This window comes from Silurus aristotelis, assembly GCF_946808225.1.
Source record: "Silurus aristotelis genome assembly, chromosome: 14".
Classification (NCBI taxonomy): Eukaryota; Metazoa; Chordata; class Actinopteri; order Siluriformes; family Siluridae; genus Silurus; species Silurus aristotelis.
The window spans coordinates 28,758,866-28,778,865 of NC_139587.1; the positions used below are offsets into that span (position 1 = coordinate 28,758,866).

At 42.7% G+C, this 20,000-nt stretch overlaps 3 protein-coding genes across 6 annotated transcripts in view; 1 reads left to right on the forward strand and 2 right to left on the reverse strand.

Moving 5' to 3' along the window:
- Positions 1–17, reverse strand: part of tmem231 (transmembrane protein 231) — a 4,469-nt gene extending 4,452 nt beyond the window's left edge. For all 4 annotated transcript variants that reach the window (XR_014536746.1, XM_083561259.1, XM_083561258.1 and 1 more), the window contains exon 1: positions 1–17. This exon is cut by the window's left edge and continues 393 nt beyond it. The gene's annotated coding sequence lies outside the window, so the exon portion shown is untranslated.
- Positions 18–4,214: 4,197 nt separating this feature from the next.
- On the forward strand, positions 4,215–16,957 carry gabarapl2 (GABA(A) receptor-associated protein like 2). Its single transcript, XM_083561306.1, has 4 exons — positions 4,215–4,421; positions 11,039–11,094; positions 16,151–16,323; positions 16,472–16,957. The coding sequence occupies exons 1-4, from the start codon at positions 4,388–4,390 to the stop codon at positions 16,560–16,562; spliced, it is 354 nt and encodes a 117-aa protein (XP_083417432.1). The 5' UTR covers positions 4,215–4,387; the 3' UTR covers positions 16,563–16,957.
- Positions 16,958–17,181: 224 nt separating this feature from the next.
- Positions 17,182–20,000, reverse strand: part of adat1 (adenosine deaminase tRNA specific 1) — a 13,319-nt gene continuing 10,500 nt past the window's right edge. Inside the window, exons 5-9 of the mRNA XM_083561293.1 lie at positions 18,559–19,069; positions 18,221–18,369; positions 17,984–18,083; positions 17,798–17,884; positions 17,182–17,455 (exon numbers count right to left, since the gene is read on the reverse strand). Coding sequence (XP_083417419.1) covers positions 17,323–17,455; positions 17,798–17,884; positions 17,984–18,083; positions 18,221–18,369; positions 18,559–19,069 — 980 coding nt within the window. The 3' untranslated portion in view covers positions 17,182–17,322. The remainder of the gene's footprint in view (positions 17,456–17,797; positions 17,885–17,983; positions 18,084–18,220; positions 18,370–18,558; positions 19,070–20,000) is intronic.

Sequence of the window (20,000 nt, forward strand, 5' to 3'; positions counted from 1 at the left end):
GAGTCGCGGCGTTACCATGACCGCGTCACCACCATGGCAACCCAAAGTCCCGCCCACAATACGCTCAAAATCTTTATAGCGCATAGAAAAAAAAACGTTTTTAAAGTTTTTAATAACTTTTAATTACTCAAAGTTTATACGTTTTAATAGTTTTGATATCATATTCGATAATGTAATATTCATTATTAATTACCAACATAAACATAATTGGAATTAAAAAAGCAGAAACTACACAAACGACCTACGTCATATTTATTTACAATTCATTTATACTTTAATGACCCCTTAATGGACATCATTATCTTGTTTATTTCTGTACAACTCAGATCAATTCTGCTGTAAAAAATAATTGCTGATGTGAAGTTTCAGATTGTAAGGAGATGTTTATGTATGGTGACGAGTCTGCATATGAGCAGGAGGTGAAGCAGCTGGTGTTATGGTGCAGTCAGAACAACCTTGAGCTAAAAACTCAAAACTGTGGAGATGATAGTGGACTTTAGGAAACACCCTTCAACACAACTACTCCTCACAATATCCAACATCCCTGTGTCATTTGTGGAGAACTTCAAGTTTCTGGGCACTACCATTTCCCAAGACCTGAAATGGGAATCAAACATAAACTCGATTCTGAAAAAGGCCCAGCAGAGGATGTACTTTCTAGACCAATTAAGGAAGTACAGTCTGCCACAGGAGCTGTTGATGCAGTTCTACACTGCCGTCATTGAATCTGTCCTGTGCTCATCAATCACCATCTGGTTTGGAGCAGCAACAAAACAGGACAGAAACAGACTGCAGAAAACTGTTAAAACAGCAGATAAAATCATTGGTGTTCCTCTGCCCACTCTCCAGGACTTGTACCATACAAGAACCAGAAACCGGGCAGAAAAAAAATCACTACTGACCCTTCACACCCTGAACACAACATCTTCCAGCTCCTCCCTTCTGGCAGGTCCTACAGAACTCTGTTCACTAAAACTGCCAGACACAGGAACAGTTTCTTTCCCCAAGCAATCAGCCTCACTAACAACTGACCATAATTATATTCCCTGCTCATATCTCATATCTATAAGTACTGCACAGAACTCTCACTCATCACATTATCTGTATATGTTACACACACTATTGCTGCTATTTACTGTACAAAGTTCTATAGTAAACTCTCTAATCATACCTGACACACAATACTGTCATTTACACTACCATGCACTCTCACACTTTATATACATCACTGATCTGTAGCCCTATTTATTACCCACACTGTCTATACTGTCTCACATTGTCTGTATTGTCTGTATTTGTCTTGTCATGTCTGTTTTGTCATGTATAAGTTTTTATTGATGTCTGTACTTTTGAGAGTAACAAACAGCTGGAACCAAATTCCTTGTGTGTGTCAACACACTTGGCCAATAAACCTGATTCTGATTCTGATTCTGATGTAACATGGATGAAAGGAGTCTCCGGTGCCAGCGCTTTGAACAAGTCAGAGATAAAGAGCTTACAATCGTGATAACAGAAAAAAACCCTTAGATGGTATGAGGAGGAAACCTTAAGAGGAACCAGACTCATCCTCAACACTGAATGTCCATTCATTACAGTTCCATCATTTTGGGGGTTTTCTCTTGTTCACTGATGAAGACTTAAGTGTAAAGCTTTACTTTAGACTGTTCATCTGGAGAACATCTTCAGCTGCAGCGAGTGACGAGGACTTCATCCAGAGGTAGGGCATCAGGATGAATCAGGCAGCTTCAGCAATAAGAAACAAACAGGATCACTCGTACCTCAGGAATCAAGATTGAGTTTGATATACAAACTTTCTTTCGGCTTCTCCCATTAGGGGTCGGCACAGCGGATCCTCCTCACGTTTGATTTGGCACGTTTTACGCTGGATGCCCTTCCTAACGCAACCCTCCCCAATTTATCCGGGCTTGGGACCGGCACTGAGAGTGGCTGGGGATGGTTCCCTAACCGGGGATCGAACCCGGGTCGCAGCGGTGAGGGCGCTGCATCTTAACCACTAGACCAGGGGAGTTTGATATAATAAATAAAAATTGTGATTGTTGGTAAATTAATGTGGTAGAAGTAAAACAAAACATCTGTGCATGTGCTGCTGTAGATCATCTTTAGCTCTGCTTTGTGTCAGGCTCAATGATTACTTTTTATTTTTTACTTCAGAAAAACAGTGACTCTTAGTGGTTTATTCCTTCCACCAATTTTCCAGTTGATCATGACTCATAGGAATAGAATGTAGTTATTTAAAACAACAATGGAAGTACGTGATCTGAGTGATGAAAGTGAGATTTAATATAACCTGTGAACATGATAAACAGATTATGAGATTGACATCAAGTGTTTCTCACACGTATATATTTATATTCACATGGACTTGAAATACTGGTGTACAGCACTGGGTTGGAAAAGGTGATGACGAAAGGGAAAATTTTACATCTTAGAAGAACAAGAAGAAAGAAGAACAGTTCAATAATAAAAAATAATCCATGATAATCCAGGGCTAGTTGAAGGTTTTACAGCATGGCAGTGCTCAATGTAGAGGTGAAGAATGGCCCAGACGAGAACATTCAAACTGTTTAGACCTCACCTCTAGCTATGGATTTTCACCTTATACCATGGACAGTTCCCAGCAGTGGTGATCCATCAGGGCCAGCAAAGCCTTCTCAGCTGCCTAAACTCTATCAGAATCACAAACTTACATTTTTATTTTTATTTGTCCATGAATATGTATTCGATTATTCAAATAGTCTATTTTCTTTATTTCATAGTTTCTATCCTGTGTCAGACAGAATGTCAGAAGAAGACAGTGCTGTGGGCACTATATATATATATATATTCAGATTTAATACATTAATAGTGAAGAATCCAGTAAGTAAACTAAAATGTGTTAGAACCCAGAATATGTTTTATACTTTAGATTCTCCAAAGTATCTCCATGTAGCTGTGATTGCTGCTCAGCAAGCTCCTGGCGTTCTCTCATCAGATTTACTGGGTGTCACCTGAAATGGGTTTAAGGTCACAGGTGTGTCTTATCAAAAGTTCAATGGTGACATTTTTGCCTCCTTTATGTGCTTTAGAGCATCAGTTGTCTTGTGCAGAGGAAAGTGTGTCAATTTTAGTGCAGTTTAAGTGCAAATTAAAGAAATATCTTTTCATCGAGTCCTACACTCATTACTCATCCCATCCATTTATTTATTTATTATTTATACTTCACCATATTACACTGTTTACATGCTGTTTTTTGCACCTCTGGACTGCTGCTGCTGTTTTCTGCACTGCATTGTGTTTGTTTATATTTACTCTCGGTTATGGTGTTTATACTTCTCTACATAGTGCTGTATACTCAGAGTGTACAGTAGGTTTACTAGTCGGCACTGTCTTGTGTTATGTGTATTGTCTTGTGTTTGTCTGTCTGTCTGCACTGTCTGTCTGCACTGTTTTTCGTCTGCACTGCTTGCACTAGGTTGCACTTTATGCAAGAAAACAACAAGCAGAAAATACTTTCTTGGGCCGAGAAACACAAGGAATGGACATTAGATAAGTGGAAAACTGTCTTTTGCTCTGTAGTCCAAAGATTAGTGGTTAGATTTGTGGTTCTAAGCAGACGAGGTGTGATGCTGCCGAGGTGCTTTCCTGGTGACACTGTTGGTGATTTAGTCCAGGTTGAGCACCAGCATGGAGACCACAGCATTCTACTGCAACATGTCATTACATCTGGTTTACACTTAGTGTGAGCATCATTTGATTTCCAACAGAACAACAACCCCAAACACATCTCTAGGTTCTGGAAGAGCTATTTCTTCATGAAGAAGAGTGATGGAGCGCTGCATCAGATGACCTGGGTTCCACAATCTCCACATCTAAAACCAGCTGAGATAGTTTGTATTATGTTAGACCAGAGTGAGGAAAAAGCAGCCAACAAGCACTCAACATCTCTGGTTACTCCTCAAAATTGTTGGAAAACCATTCAGGATATAAGGGTTCTTTTTAAGAGCTTTGTGATAAAGACGTTTTGCCCTCCGACTGTAGGTAACCACACAGTTTCTTATATGTGTGTGTGTGTGTGTGTGAGTGTGTGTTATATATACTTTTGACTTATTTATGTGTATTATTGTTTTCTCTCTCTCTCTCTCTCTCTCTCTCTGACCACTGACGAGGAAATGGAGTCGCCGGAATGACGTCATCATACCGAAGTAGGGGGGGGGTCTGTGTTTCTGGTACGCATGCGCATTACAGACTGCTAGCCTAGCCAAGCTAATAACATTTGTGACGTTTTGGTTGAGACGTTGTTGTGTTTCGGTGTGTTTACTGAGATTTCCTGAGTTCCGGGTGAGAAGATCAGCGCGGCGCTGTGGAGGCTGTGGTGGAAACCGCCAACATGAAATGGATGTTTAAAGAAGATCATTCTCTCGGTAATGTGATGGATGTGACGCGGTTCCTCCTACCGATATAACGGGAGTGAAAGATAAACAAACAGCTCGCGACAGACAGAGAACTTTCTAGAACCTAAATCCGATTAATAGTAGAATGACAGGTGTGTGTGGGCGCGCGCGTTATAGTGTTAGTGGTGTTAGTGGTGTTAGTGTGTGTGTGTGTGTGTGTGTGTGTGTGTTTATATGGTATGGTGTTTTTGTGTGGTGCTGGGAAGTGGTGGGTGTGTATGGTATGGTGTGTGCGGGTGGTGTGTATGGTAAGATGTGGTGGGTGGGGGTGATGGTTGTGTATGGTATGTTTTAGTGTGTGTGGAATTGTGTGGTGTTCGTGCGGTATGGTGTGGTGGGTGGGTTGTGTGTGTGGAATTGTGTGGTGGGTGGGGGTTTGGTGTGTGTGTGTGTGTGTGTGTGTGTGTGTGTGTGTATGGTATGTTTTGGTGTGTGTGGTATGGTGTGGAATTGTGTGGTGTTTGCGGTGTGTGTGTGTGTGTGGAATTGTGTGGTGGTGGGGGTTTGGTGTGTGTGTGTGTGTGTATGGTATGTTTTGGTGTGTGTGGTATGGTGTGGAATTGTGTGGTATGGTGTGGAATTGTGTGGTGTATGTGGTGTTTGTGCAGTGTGTGTGTGTGTGTGTGGAATTGTGTGGTGGTGGGGGTTTGGTGTGTGTGTATGGTATGTTTTGGTGTGTGTGGTATGGTGTGGAATTGTGTGGTGTTTGTGCGGTGTGTGTGTTTGTGTGGAATTGTGTGGTGGTGGGGGTTTGGTGTGTGTGTGTATGGTATGTTTTGGTGTGTGTGGTATGGTGTGGAATTGTGTGGTGGTGGGGGTTTGGTGTGTGTGTGTATGGTATGTTTTGGTGTGTGTGGAATTGTGTGGTGGTGGGGGTTTGGTGTGTGTGTGTGTATGGTATGTTTTGGTGTGTGTGGTATGGTGTGGAATTGTGTGGTGTGTGTGTGTGTGTGTGTGTGTGTGTAATTGTGTGGTGGTGGGGGTTTGGTGTGTGTGTATGGTATGTTTTGGTGTGTGTGGTATGGTGTGGAATTGTGTGGTGTATGTGGTGTTTGTGCGGTGTGTGTGTGTGGAATTGTGTGGTGGTGGGGGTTTGGTGTTTGTGTATGGTATGTTTTGGTGTGTGTGGAATTGTGTGGTGTATGTGGTGTTTGTGTGGTGTGTGTGTGTGGAATTGTGTGGTGGTGGGGGTTTGGTGTTTGTGTTTGGTGTGTGTGGAATTGTGTGGTGGTGGAGGTTTGGTGTTTGTGTGTATGGTATTTTTGGTGTGTGTGGTATGGAATGGTATGGTGTTGAATTGTGTGTGTGGGGGGGGTTTGGTGTTTGTGTATGGTATGTTTTGGTGTGTGTGGAATTGTGTGGTGTATGTGGTGTTTGTGTGGTGTGTGTGTGTGTGTGGAATTGTGTGGTGGTGGGGGTTTGGTGTTTGTGTTTGGTGTGTGTGGAATTGTGTGGTGGTGGAGGTTTGGTGTTTGTGTGTATGGTATTTTTGGTGTGTGTGGTATGGAATGGTATGGTGTTGAATTGTGTGTGTGGGGGGGGTTTGGTGTTTGTGTATGGTATGTTTTGGTGTGTGTGGAATTGTGTGGTGTATGTGGTGTTTGTGTGGTGTGTGTGTGTGTGGAATTGTGTGGTGGTGGGGGTTTGGTGTTTGTGTTTGGTGTGTGTGGAATTGTGTGGTGGTGGAGGTTTGGTGTTTGTGTGTATGGTATTTTTGGTGTGTGTGGTATGGAATGGTATGGTGTTGAATTGTGTGTGTGGGGGGGGTTTGGTGTTTGTGTATGGTATGTTTTGGTGTGTGTGGAATTGTGTGGTGTATGTGGTGTTTGTGTGGTGTGTGTGTGTGTGGAATTGTGTGGTGGTGGGGGTTTGGTGTTTGTGTTTGGTGTGTGTGGAATTGTGTGGTGGTGGAGGTTTGGTGTTTGTGTGTATGGTATTTTTGGTGTGTGTGGTATGGAATGGTATGGTGTTGAATTGTGTGTGTGGGGGGGGATTGTGTGGAGGTGGGGGTTATTGTTTTCTCTCTCTCTCTCTGTTTCCAAATAATTCATTTGTGTGTTAATAATAATAATAATAATAATAATAATTATAATAATAGATGGTGTGTATGTAACACTAGCATATTTATATATTTAACAATATCAACATGTCATTTATATAATAATAATAATAATAATAATAATAATTATAATAATAGATGGTGTGTATGTAACACTAGCATATTTATATATTTAACAATATCAACATGTCATTTATATAATAATAATAATAATAATAATAATAATATATTATATTATATATTTTTTACTTATTTATATTCTGTTTTCTGTTTCCCAAATATTCAATCCCTGTTTCCTATTTTGCCACCCCTGATAAACCACCTCTAAAAAAAACTACCCCTTACTTCCACCCCTGATAAACCACACCTCACTTCCACCCCTGATAAACTAGCCCTCACTTCCACCCCTGATAAACTAGCCCTCACTTCCACCCCTGATAAACTACCCCTTACTTCCACCCCTGATAAACTACCCCTTACTTTCACCCCTGATAAACTACCCCTTACTTTCACCCCTGATAAACTACCCCTTACTTTCACCCCTGATAAACTACCCCTTACTTTCACCCCTGATAAACTACCCCTTACTTTCACCCCTGATAAACTACCCCTTACTTTCACCCCTGATAAACTACCCCTCACTTTCACCCCTGATAAACTACCCCTCACTTCCACCCCTGATAAACTAGCCCTCACTTCCACCCCTGATAAACTACCCCTTACTTTCACCCCTGATAAACCACACCTCACTTCCACCCCTGATAAACTAGCCCTCACTTCCACCCCTGATAAACTACCCCTTACTTCCACCCCTGATAAACTACCCCTTACTTTCACCCCTGATAAACTACCCCTTACTTCCACCCCTGATAAACTACCCCTTACTTTCACCCCTGATAAACTACCCCTCACTTCCACCCCTGATAAACTACCCCTCACTTCCACCCCTGATAAACTACCCCTCACTTCCACCCCTGATAAACTACCCCTCACTTCCACCCCTGATAAACTACCCCTCACTTCCACCCCTGATAAACCACACCTCACTTCCACCCCTGATAAACCACACCTCACTTCCACCCCTGATAAACTAGCCCTCACTTCCACCCCTGATAAACTACCCCTTACTTCCACCCCTGATAAACTACCCCTTACTTCCACCCCTGATAAACTACCCCTTACTTTCACCCCTGATAAACTACCCCTTACTTTCACCCCAGATAAACTACCCCTTACTTCCACCCCTGATAAACTACCCCTTACTTTCACCCCTGATAAACTAGCCCTCACTTCCACCCCTGATAAACTAGCCCTCACTTCCACCCCTGATAAACTAGCCCTCACTTCCACCCCTGATAAACTAGCCCTCACTTCCACCCCTGATAAACTAGCCCTCACTTCCACCCCTGATAAACTAGCCCTCACTTCCACCCCTGATAAACTACCCCTTACTTTCACCCCTGATAAACTACCCCTTACTTTCACCCCTGATAAACTACCCCTTACTTCCACCCCTGATAAACTACCCCTTACTTCCACCCCTGATAAACTACCCCTTACTTTCACCCCTGATAAACTACCCCTTACTTCCACCCCTGATAAACCACTCCTTACTTCCACCCCTGATAAACTACCCCTTACTTCCACCCCTGATAAACTACCCCTTACTTCCACCCCTGATAAACCACTCCTTACTTCCACTCCTGATAAACTACCCCTTACATCCACCCCTGATAAACTACCCCTTACATCCACCCCTGATAAACCACTCCTTACTTTCACCCCTGATAAACTACCCCTTACTTTCACCCCTGATAAACTAGCCCTCACTTCCACCCCTGATAAACTAGCCCTCACTTCCACCCCTGATAAACTAGCCCTCACTTTCACCCCTGATAAACTACCCCTTACTTTCACCCCTGATAAACTAGCCCTCACTTTCACCCCTGATAAACTACCCCTTACTTTCACCCCTGATAAACTACCCCTTACTTTCACCCCTGATAAACTACCCCTTACTTCCACCCCTGATAAACTACCCCTTACTTCCACCCCTGATAAACTACCCCTTACTTTCACCCCTGATAAACCACCCCTTACTTTCACCCCTGATAAACCACTCCTCACTTCCACCCCTGATAAACTACCCCTTACTTCCACCCCTTGAAAAACTACCCCTTACTTCCACCCCTTGATAAACTACCCCTTACTTCCACCCCTTGATAAACTACCCCTTACTTTCACCCCTGATAAACTACCCCTTACTTTCACCCCTGATAAACTACCCCTTACTTTCACCCCTGATAAACTACCCCTTACTTTCACCCCTGATAAACTACCCCTTACTTTCACCCCTGATAAACTACCCCTTACTTTCACCCCTGATAAACTACCCCTTACTTCCACCCCTGATAAACTACCCCTCACTTTCACCCCTGATAAAACCAAGTCTTGCTTACACTATAGAACTCATGCCTTCACTTCCACCCCGATTTCCACCCCTTTCTAATTTTTCCTGAATCTTCCCCTCTGAAGCCCACCCTATCCTCCCACCCCCAGTATTTTCCCCTGGCTTTGCCCCTGAGTGCCCCTTCACACAGCAGGAGATACAAGTGTATTGATCAGGTCTGAGTGCTGAGTGTGGAGTTGAATAATGCAGTGTTTTAGTGCTGTAATGGACACGCACACTTTAGACAGGAGAACTATTAAAGTCATGAGTCAACAAAAACCAAACAGGAGGTGATGTGCAGATAGAGGAAAAAAATCAACAGCGGTGTGTCTCTGCAGGTTACGAGTGTTTATAGCTGCTATAACGAGAAAAATAAATGGATTCACTTTACAGATCAGTTCCTGTTCTCATTTACGTTATAGCAGCTATAAACACTCAGACCTTCACCGTCTCTCCACTCCAGCACTGGAGACTCCTTACATTATGAGCTGTTACTATGGAAGCGCCATTATATCAGAACGAGTGAATCTGGGATGCAGCTATCCATTATTTCAGTCATCGAGTATTCTACCGATTATTCCATCGAGTAGTAGTTTGTGTGTCTTTAAAAGCAATACAAAATATACAGGAGAAAATAAGACGGGTCTTTTAAAATCAACGTCATTTGTTGTTCTTAGAAAAATGAACCTTTTTATTGCTGAAATTCAATCTGTGAAAACTGTATTACATCAAAATGCAAATACAAATATATACATAAAATCTATTTCAAATTACTTTAAAAAGTAAAACGCACTGTACTGTGTTTTCTTTATGCTTAAGTTTGAAATGAACCCAAACTGTTTCCTCTCCATCCCTCCATTTTTCATTCTGCAGCATCTCCGGTGTTACCGGTCCACGGCTTTCATTTATAAACCTGATTACATCATTCACAGCCTTTGTGTGGAAAGTGGCGTCCGCATGTTTCCAGCCCTGTTTTGTGCATACGCCACGTTTATAAATGACTCCCAGAGCCGCTCCGGTGTTTAGAGGGTGGTGCGTCAGTAATAATAGTCCGTGGGGAAACAAAGTTCTCCGTGTGGAGTTTAATGGACTACTGTATTTTTCGGACTATAAGCCGCTACTTTTTCCCCACGTTTTGAACCCCTGCGGCTTAAACAACGAAGCGGCTAATTTATGAATTTTTCCTGTTTTTTTTCCGGTTTCACAAACTTCAAGCCAAAAAACTGAACCCCATAACATTAGACCAATTAAATTTCCGAACGGAAACAAAAAAACGCACCTCACCTTTGTTTTGAGCTGCACGGCATCGGGAGAAAAAACTTCCATCAGGTGATTTTTAAACGCACGACGATGGCAAAAGATAAACTCCCGAGAGAAATAGTTGTGAAAGGAAGGAGGAAGACAGTGAACAATGACTTTCTTGGTCGGCTACTGTTTAGATACAAGCCGTTGTAACGCGTTGAGTCTGGGTGAAGGGAGAGCTCGCTAACTCCAGTTACCACAGAAATCAAATAAGCACAGACAGGTTTCCAAAACTAGTGCTTTTTATTTTTCTTGGCAACAGCGTTACGGGTTAGTCAAAGAAACTTAGAAATGAGCATCAGAAAATAATAAGGACATATTCCTCGGTCTTGCACACATGCAGTAATACCGGTAAAATGCAGTGCCAGGCTTTTCCCAAAATACCGCTATGCTCTTAAAGGAAGCGCAACATATTTCACCCGTTACACCGTGTGTAACGTGTCTTTCATTAAAGCCCGTGTAAAGTTCATTAGTTTCAGTGTAGACACTGTGGCTTATAGACAGGTGCGGCTTATTTATGTTCAAAATTAACATATTTCTGAAATTCAGTGGGTGCGGCTTATATATGAGTGCGCTTTATAGTCCGGGAATTACGGTAAATCAAGCATTGAGGCAAATAATTAGCTTTTTTGGATTTGAGTTACTCGAGGAATCGTTTCAGCCCTAGAGAGAATAATTCAACACCTTCTGACCAATCAGGATCCTGATCTCATGGTGATGTCACCATGTCACCATGTCTGTTATGGCTCTGATTGTTCTGATGTTTTCCTTCTGCAGAGCACCGGTGTGTGGAGTCGGCCAAGATCCGAAACAAATACCCCGACAGGGTTCCCGTGAGTTTCTCACACACACACACACACACACACACACACACACACACACACACACACACACACACACACACAGGTAAAATCTCGTTAGCACTTACACCAGTGTAACTGCTTGTGTGAATACGAGTCTCTGACGCGATCTTGACTCACAACCGACTCTTTCTTTCACCATCCTGAGAATCAGCTGAATAGAAAACATCATCATTTCAAAGAAATGAAATGAAATAATGAAAAAGAAATAAAACTGAGCAGTAGGTTATATTGTAACAGAACTGGCAGTGTAGCATTTCTGACAATTATATTATAAACCAACATTACCAACACAACACCTGCTGAAGGTAATGTTCTCATCAACATCAAACATTTGATCTGAGCTGTATTGAGAATTTCAGAAACTTCTGATCTCTCCAAATTTTTTTCCCTACAACAGTCTGTATAGTGACTCAGGCTGGTGCGAAAAACAAAAAACATTTGAGCGAGTGTCAGTTCTGCAGACAGAAACACAATTCACTGTGTGCAGAAAAGCATCTCAATCAACATCTCAGTTTTCAGGCAGATGGGCTCCAGCAGCAGATGATCACGAGGTCAGGTTTCTCTGAGCCGCTCTAAACTGTTTTATTACGCAAACAATTCGATCGCCATAGTTATGAATCATGTCAGTTTTAATCTGTTTATAGTTAAAGCTGCTGTTCTTGGTTTGGAAATAATCGCTCCATCTTTTTTACGCTCTGCTGGAGTAACAAGGAGGAAGCAAATCTCCCAGAGTGTCACGTTACAGAGAAAATTATAAAGCATGAGATGTAAGTGGTGTTTAAGTTCTGTTTCCGGCTTCTGTTTTGGTCCGAGAGATCAGATGATAATCAAGTGCATTGTGTACGTGTTTCATCAAACTCATTTACGTGTTGGTGTAGTTTTTCCTGACATCAGTAATCATACAGTTCTGTACCATTAGGTACATTTTTTGATGGGTGTGTCTGTGTTGTGTGTCTGTGTTGTGAGTCTGTCTCTGTGTGTGTGTCTGTGTGTGTTTGTGTTGTGTGTGTGTCTGTGTGTGTGTGTGTGTGTGTGTGTGTGTGTGTCTGTGTTGTGTGTCTGTCTCTATGTGTGTGTGTGTGTGTGTGTGTGCGCGCGCGCTAATAGAGGTGTTCATATTGTGATTTGTTCTAAATCAGATTGTGAAATTAAATCAGACTCTGGCTGTAGTCGATGTGAACAGTGTGGGTGGAGTCACGCCTCTTCCGTTCACTTCACTTCTGTTCTTACTTCATCAACACTCAGGATTCCAGAACTGTCGGGTTTCTTAATAAATCAATCCAAATTTATTTGTTTAGCATTTCCAACAACAGATATTTTCTCAAAGCAGATATTTCATCACAATAATTAGATGAGAAATATAAATGATTTCATTATCATCAATTTCATTATCGCTATAATTGATCTCTAATGAAAGTCTGAGGTGACTGTGAAAACCTTGAGAGGAACCAGACTCGCTCATCCTTAACAACAAACATTCCATTGTTGTTGAGGTTTTCACCTGTTTCTATTAATCACAGTCCAAAATCCTCTTCATGGTTCTTGAGTTTAACTGCCACAGGAACCTCACAGATCTTTAGACTGTTAATGTGGAGAACATTCTCAGCAGCAGGAACAGCATCAGAATTTATTAGGCAGATCTGGAAAAAACCTCAGGAGCATTAGGACCTCAACAGAAAGAGAGAAGGAGAGTAAAGGGGTGACAGGGGGGGACAGAAATATTGATTAAGAGAAGCCACAGCAGCAGAACTAAAATGGAGAAGCAGAAGGAAACACAGACATGAGGATCTCTGGGATAAGAGACGACCCACCACACCACCATCAACAAACCTGAGTGAACGTGTGAGAGTGAGGAGACGACAGCATCCAAATATCTCAGTTCACCAAACACTCCATATCCATGATCCCTCCAGAACGAAAAATAATAATAAAAAAAAGGGGCCAAACACCGAGACTCGGACTTTCACAGTCGGAGGAAATCACAGCTATAACTCTATAATAAATGTGATTTGTTCACGGACACTGGTGGAATTCTGTGCCTTTAAATTCGAAATAAACAAATCTGGTAAAGATCAGGAAAAAAAATTCAAGACGGTGGATAAATGGTAGGGAGGTGGGAGCTCAGTGGTTAAGGTATTGGGTTACTGATCAGAAGGTCGAAGGTTCAAGATTTCACCCCAAGAATTTCACCTATAAACATGCATCCAAATTTGGTGCAAATGTTGCTTAGGCCCTCAAAATCATTTTACCATATGATAGTTTTCCAGACGGTTCTTTAGGCTTCCATAGACGCAGGGAAGCAGAAGAAAATGTCAATAACAGTAGGAGGCCAAAAGTGTAGGTGAAGCTACGGCATGCAGCAGCAGTTGGGTATTGTTTTTCCTGAGATCTGTATAAACAAAAGTTTTATTATTATCATTGTTATTATAACCTTTTTTTTTGTTGCTTTTACGGTTTGTAAAATAGACAATTCAATTAGTTTCAGTTCAGCAGAAAAGACAAACCCAACCCACGTGACTCGACACACAAGTTTAAACACAATCAAATTGGCTTTCATACAGCAATCAAAAGACTCGCTGTCGTTAAAAACAAGGTTAGATCAGGCAGGAGGAGGAGTCACACAGCTGGAATGTTTTTTTACGTGAAATGAGTGTCAGTCGTTAAGCAATGAATCTGACAGTGAACGAAAGAGAATGAAATAATGGTAGAAGACAGAATGTGTGGGGAAATAAAGACGTCCATCACCTCCTCTTGCTGGAACATGACACCTGAATGATTTTTCACAGAATGGTCACAAAGGAAAGAGAAAAAAAAACAAGCTTTCTTTTCATTATCACACAGGGAGAGGTTCAACTCCTCCTCCTCCTCCTCCTCCAAATCCTTACCTCAGGAATTCAGGAACAAGCTGAAGTTCACTCATTTCACCAAAAACTGTTTTACAGCAATAACGAAGATAAAAACACTTCAGACTTCTAATGCTGGTGCTTTACCTCCTTACAGGATGTGAAGATCCACGTTTTATCATCAAACACTGTGTTCTTTTACAAATACTGTAAAAGAACACAATAAAAACACTCATCATGTGGAACAGGAATGATTGACTGAGAACCTTCTCTTTTACATTAATGTGAAATAAAATCTAACAGGTTGTTCCTCTTAAATATCATCACAGATAATTTTCTAAAGAGACGAGAACCCAGAATTCGAGTCGTGCCTTCACAGGAAATCAGAGCTCATCACTTTAGCCAGAGGGATTGGAAAGCGATTTGAGTTTCACTCATAGGGTAAACGTTCGGATCACGGTGGAATTCTCTGCCTGTAGGTTCTATATGAACGAATGGGAAGCAGGGTGTTGAGATGATGTGAGAGAAATCTGGTGAAGACCAGACACTATATGTAGAAGTACCAAAGAAATCGCAAGTTGGCAGAAAATGTCATTCGTTGGAGCCCCGTCTCGACTCTTCAGGCATGCTACTGAATTAAAAATAAGAGTATCTGTGAGAGTGTGTTAGAGAAGTGAAGAAAAGAGTGCAGGCAGGGTGGAGTGGGTGGAGAAGAGTGATAGCGGGAGTGATTTGTGATAGAAGAGTATCTGTGAGAGTGAAAGGGAAAGTTTATAGGACTGTGGTGAGACCTGAGATGTTGTATGGATTAGAGACAGTGGCATTGAGTAAAAGACAGGAGGTGGAGCTGGAGGTAGCAGAGCTGAAGATGTTGAGATGTTCGTTGGGAGTGACGACGATGGACAGGATTAGAAATGAGTTTATTAGAGGGACAGCGCATGTAGGACGTTTTGGAGACAAGGTGAGGGAGGTGAGATTGAGATGGTTTGGACATGTGTAGAGGAGGGACATGGGGTATATCAGTAGGAGAATGCTGAGGATGGAGCCACCAGGAAGGAGGAAAAGAGGAAGACCAAGGAGGAGGTTCATGGATGTGGTGAGGAAAGACATGCAGGTAGTTGGTGGACGGGGGGGGTATGGAGACAGATGATCTGCTGTGGAGACCCTCACAGACTCTGTTTTATTCCTAATCAAAGAACATTACAGTCGAACATCATTTCAATTCTTTTTATTTGTAAAGTTTATTTCCAACATGAGGTGAGATCCGTACAGAACCTCACAGGAAGAAGACCGTGATCAGACGAGGAGTTCCAGCAGAGCAGGTGGCCTGTAGGAGCGAGAGGAAATCCACGTCAGTTCAAACAGTGAAATTTATTTGCAGAGAGCAAACAAAAAGGAATTTTGTGACAGTCATTACTGTAATAAATATCATACCGAATTAATTCAGGAATGTCGTGTGAAATTTCACCTTCTTCATCAATGAGTGATCACATTTGCACACCTGAGCAGGTGAGGGCCAACACGGCATTTTAATGGTGCTGGGATTTGAACCCGAAACCTTCTGATCAGAAGTCTGACATCTTATTCACCGAGCTTCTATTTCCCATTAAACCGGCATGAGAACAGCAGGAAGTGATGTCATAAACATATCTTACAATCCTGTATCACCTGAAGTGCACTGTGTGGGCAAAAGTATTGGGACACCTGATTTGTGACCCAGCCGTGTTGGAGCCAAACAATTGTAGGACGTCTTGAAACGCTCTGATTTTCTCTCATGTGAAAGAAAAAATGAACATTCTATCAGAAGCATTAATCTGCATTTTATTAGCAAAATCTAAGGGAAATATTTGTGAGCTGTCTCTAATCCTGTTGATATTTCTTTATGTAAATATGATGTAATCTTTTAAATCCTGATGAATGAGTTTGCTGGAGTTCTTTGTAAATAGAGCTGACGTGGTTCGTAACTATCGTAGATACTTCATGGTTTCTACACTAAACATCAAATCATATTCAGTTGGTCTCTGACCAACCTCTGACCCCATTAGGGAGCCTCCTGTGAGCCGGTAACCATGCCAACAATCGCTCGCTCGTTCTTCTCATCTCATATTCTTATTCATAGTCTGGAGACTGTTCTGTGCTCTTGTAATGAAATATGGTGTGTGTGTGTGTGTGTGTGTGTGTAGGTGATCGTGGAGAAGGTGTCGGGTTCTCAGATAGTGGACATTGATAAGCGTAAGTACTTGGTGCCATCGGACATCACTGTGGCTCAGTTCATGTGGATCATCAGGAAACGCATCCAACTGCCCTCCGAGAAAGCCATCTTTCTCTTCGTGGACAAAACGGTCCCACAGTCCAGGTGTGTGTTAGACTCGGACACGTCTCTAACTCAGACACGTCTCTAACTCAGACGTTTATATGACTGTAATCTACAAATATTATGTAAACATGTTATAGTGCCAAACCACAAAGGCTCAACGTGTGTGTGTGTGTGTGTGTGTGTGTAGCCTGACCATGGGACAGCTGTACGAGAAGGAGAAGGACGAGGACGGATTCCTGTATGTGGCTTACAGTGGAGAGAACACGTTTGGATATTAAAGCCCTGCCCACTTTTTTGTTTTCTGAATGTGTGCGCGCGCGTGTGTGTGAGAGACTAATTAATAATAATACTGATGAATAACGTGTGTGTGTGTGTGGAGGGGGGGGGTATTGGTGGCATCGCTGCTGTTGTACTATTAGTGTGGGTGGGGGGGGGCATCGCTGCTGTTGTATTATTAGTGTATCTGATTGAGTGAGACATTAATGATGATGTAATCAGAGGTGCTGCCATGACGATCTACATTATTAATAATTAACGAGCGAATATTAATCACTTTTAGACGTTTGATTTTATTGATCTCTGTATAAATCTATAAATATATCTGTATTTAAGAGCGGTATGTAAACGGTAAGGTAGCTGGAAGACCGAACCAATAAACACACACAAGAACAGAGACGGGCCTCAGAGTTTTCATCTGCCCAGACGGAGATCGTGAGGGACGGGGACGGACACGGACACGGACACACACACACACACACACACACACACACACACACACACACACACACACACACACACACACACACACACACACTCTGCTGTTTGGGGAACCAGAAAACTTCGATAAAAAAATTCCTTGTTTTAAATGTTGAGAGTTTAACAGCAAAATCATAATGTGATGTGGGCGTGTCCAAACAGACAATATAATACCCGCTTTAATATTCAAAACCATTTATAATATTTACAAGTTACAAGGTTTAAAGGTGAGCCGTTGTCATGGTGATGAAATGAAATCCACAGTGTGTGTGTGTGTGTGTCTCAGGTGAAGTGCAGTAGGTCTCGAGGGCTCTGAGGCCACAGAGTGAACACTTGTGTGCGCAGTCCAGTCCAAGCCTGCTGGTATTCATCTGCTGCTACTTTATAGTCCAAATATGAGCTCAGATCTTTTCCCCTGTAACACACACACACACACACACACACGTGGTGCATATTATACACAAACAGGAAGAGAATAATATTTGGATTTAAATTTGTCCCTTTCAGCTCTCTTTGTAATTTCCTGTGTCTCACACACACACACGCGCACGAGACTTTAGACACATGATGGAAAGCGATCAGTCCCTCCCTCGTTATACACTTCCTGTCAATCATCTCATGTACAGACCCATAACTGGATTTAACCCCATGTGGGCTAATTAACAAACAAATAATAAAGTATTTAGAATAAAAAATCAAATTGACCATAAAAGTGGGTATTATTATTATTATTATTATGGGGCTTGGAGGTCCGCACCTGAGAGAGTCTGGAAGCTCAGTGTCATCTGTTAACTCCAGTAGCTTGAGGAAGGAGTGAAAAAGCTCCACTTTACTTACTAACGATCTGTTTAACGAGAGGAGAAAGACATGCAAATGAGGCAATATGCAAATTAGAACATATGCAGATGAGCACATGTTGAATATATTTGTATATTTAGATCACCGAGCCTGTGGAGTTCCCAGAGATTTCTTGGTCACACCCTGTTTGTAGCCGTTAGCAGTGACATCCAGAGGCTGAGAGGAGACACTACACCAGCTTATGGCTAAAACACACACACACACACACACACACACACACACACACAAACACAAACACACAGCAGGTCAGTCCTTACACAGATGAAGTGTGTGTGTGTGTGTGTGTGTGTGTGTGTGTGTGTGTGTCACGTCGTTCACTCACCGGCTCCACACGGCACCACGCGGCCCTGCTGTAAGGCATCATGGGATTGCAGTGTGTGTGTGCGGCCGTGTGTGAACTCCACGCTGGACTGCAGAAGCTCGGGAGTGTGTGGAGAGAATCCAGCTGGCAGACCCGTCACACTCGCACATCTGGAGAGAGAGAGTGAGCGAGAGAGAGAAAGAAAGATATCACACAAACAAAACATTACACACAGCCACTTTATGTGTAAAAATCGGTCGTCATGGAAACAGAGGGGAGTAATAATGTGTAATAACAGTTAGGAAGGCGTATAATAAACGTGTGTGAGTGCAGCATAATAAACAAATGTGTGGCGCCACCTGCTGATGGCCCGGTGAAGGGCATGTGGGCTGTAAGGACACTTTCCCAGCACCAGGGCACTGAAGTACACGCCCCCCTGCAGGAAGTGGCTCAGCAGCGCCCCCTGGAAGCCAAGCGTGCACCAGCGGCTCAGTTTGTCGCTGCAGGAGAGTGAGAGTGTGGGTTCTCCACGGCCCGGCTTCACCCTCAGAGCGCCCACAGTATGAAAGTCCCGCCCCGGACCTCGCGGGTCACTCGGCATTCCGGGGACACACTTCGCCCCCGTGCGGTGCACGTCACACACCTGCTCAGCCGAGCTCACCTCCACACACACACTTCCCAAAGCTACACTCGTTCCGTCATCACCGACGTCCCTCTCTCTGTTTACTCTGAGACGCTTCCTCACTCCACACGTCTCACTCTCAGCACTTCGCTTCCTGGCTCCATGCGCTGACTCCTGATTGGCTGGTGGGAGCAGGGGGCATGGCTGAGTCTCGCTCTCCGTCATGGGAATGATGGAAGCGTCTCCACCTGAGCAGCGGTGTGAGGAAACTCGTCACAGTTGTACACATTATGGTATCCATGGTAACGCTGGCTGTATCTAAACACTGAACAAACTAAAGTTAAGGATGTGTGAAGATTAATGTGTGTGTGTGTGTGTGTGTATTTGGCATGTGTGTGTAGTGTGTGTAAGTTGTGTGTTTGTGTGATGTGTATATGTGATGTATATGATGTGTGTGTATAAGGTGTGTGTTTGTGTGATGTGTGTATGTGGTGTAATTATATATATATATATATATATGATGTGTGTATTTGTGGTGTGTGTATGTTTGTGTGGGTGTGTGGTGTATAAGATAAGTGTATGTGTGTGTGTGTCTGTATGCAGTGTGTGCGGTGTATAAAATGTGTGTATGTGTGGTGTGTGTATGTGTGGTATGTGTGAGAGTGTGTATGTAGTGTGTGGGTGTGTGTGTGTGTGTATAAGATGTGTGTATGTGTGGTGTGTGTGTGTGTATGTGTATGTAGTGTGTGCGGTGTATAAGATGTGTGTGTGTGTGGTGTGTGTGTGTGTGTATGTGTATGTAGTGTGTGCGGTGTATAAGATGTGTGTGTGTGGTGTGTGTATGTGTGTGGTGTATAAGATGTGTGTGTGGTGTGTGTATGTGTGGTGTGTGTGTGTGTGTGTGTGTATTTGTATGTAGTGTGTGCGGTGTATAAGATGTGTGTATATATGGTGTGTGTCGTGTGTATGTGTATGGGTGTGTGTATAAGATGTGTGTATGTGTGCTGTGTATAAGATGTGTGTGTGGTGTATAAGATGTATGTATGTGTGGTGTGTGTGTGTAAGATGTATGTATGTGTGTGTGTGAGTGTGTATGTAGTGTGTGGTGTATAAGATGTCTGTGTGGGGGTGTGTGTATGTGTGGTGTTTGTGTGTGGTGAGTGTGTGTATGTGTGTGAG

Bases quoted from the DNA above. Each gene is read 5' to 3' on its own strand.
- gabarapl2 (XM_083561306.1), top strand. From the start codon at position 4,388: ATGAAATGGATGTTTAAAGAAGATCATTCTCTCG. The intron at 11,095-16,150 runs GTGAGTTTCTCA...GTGTGTGTGTAG, and splicing joins AATACCCCGACAGGGTTCCC to GTGATCGTGGAGAAGGTGTC. The intron at 16,324-16,471 runs GTGTGTGTTAGA...GTGTGTGTGTAG, and splicing joins AAAACGGTCCCACAGTCCAG to CCTGACCATGGGACAGCTGT.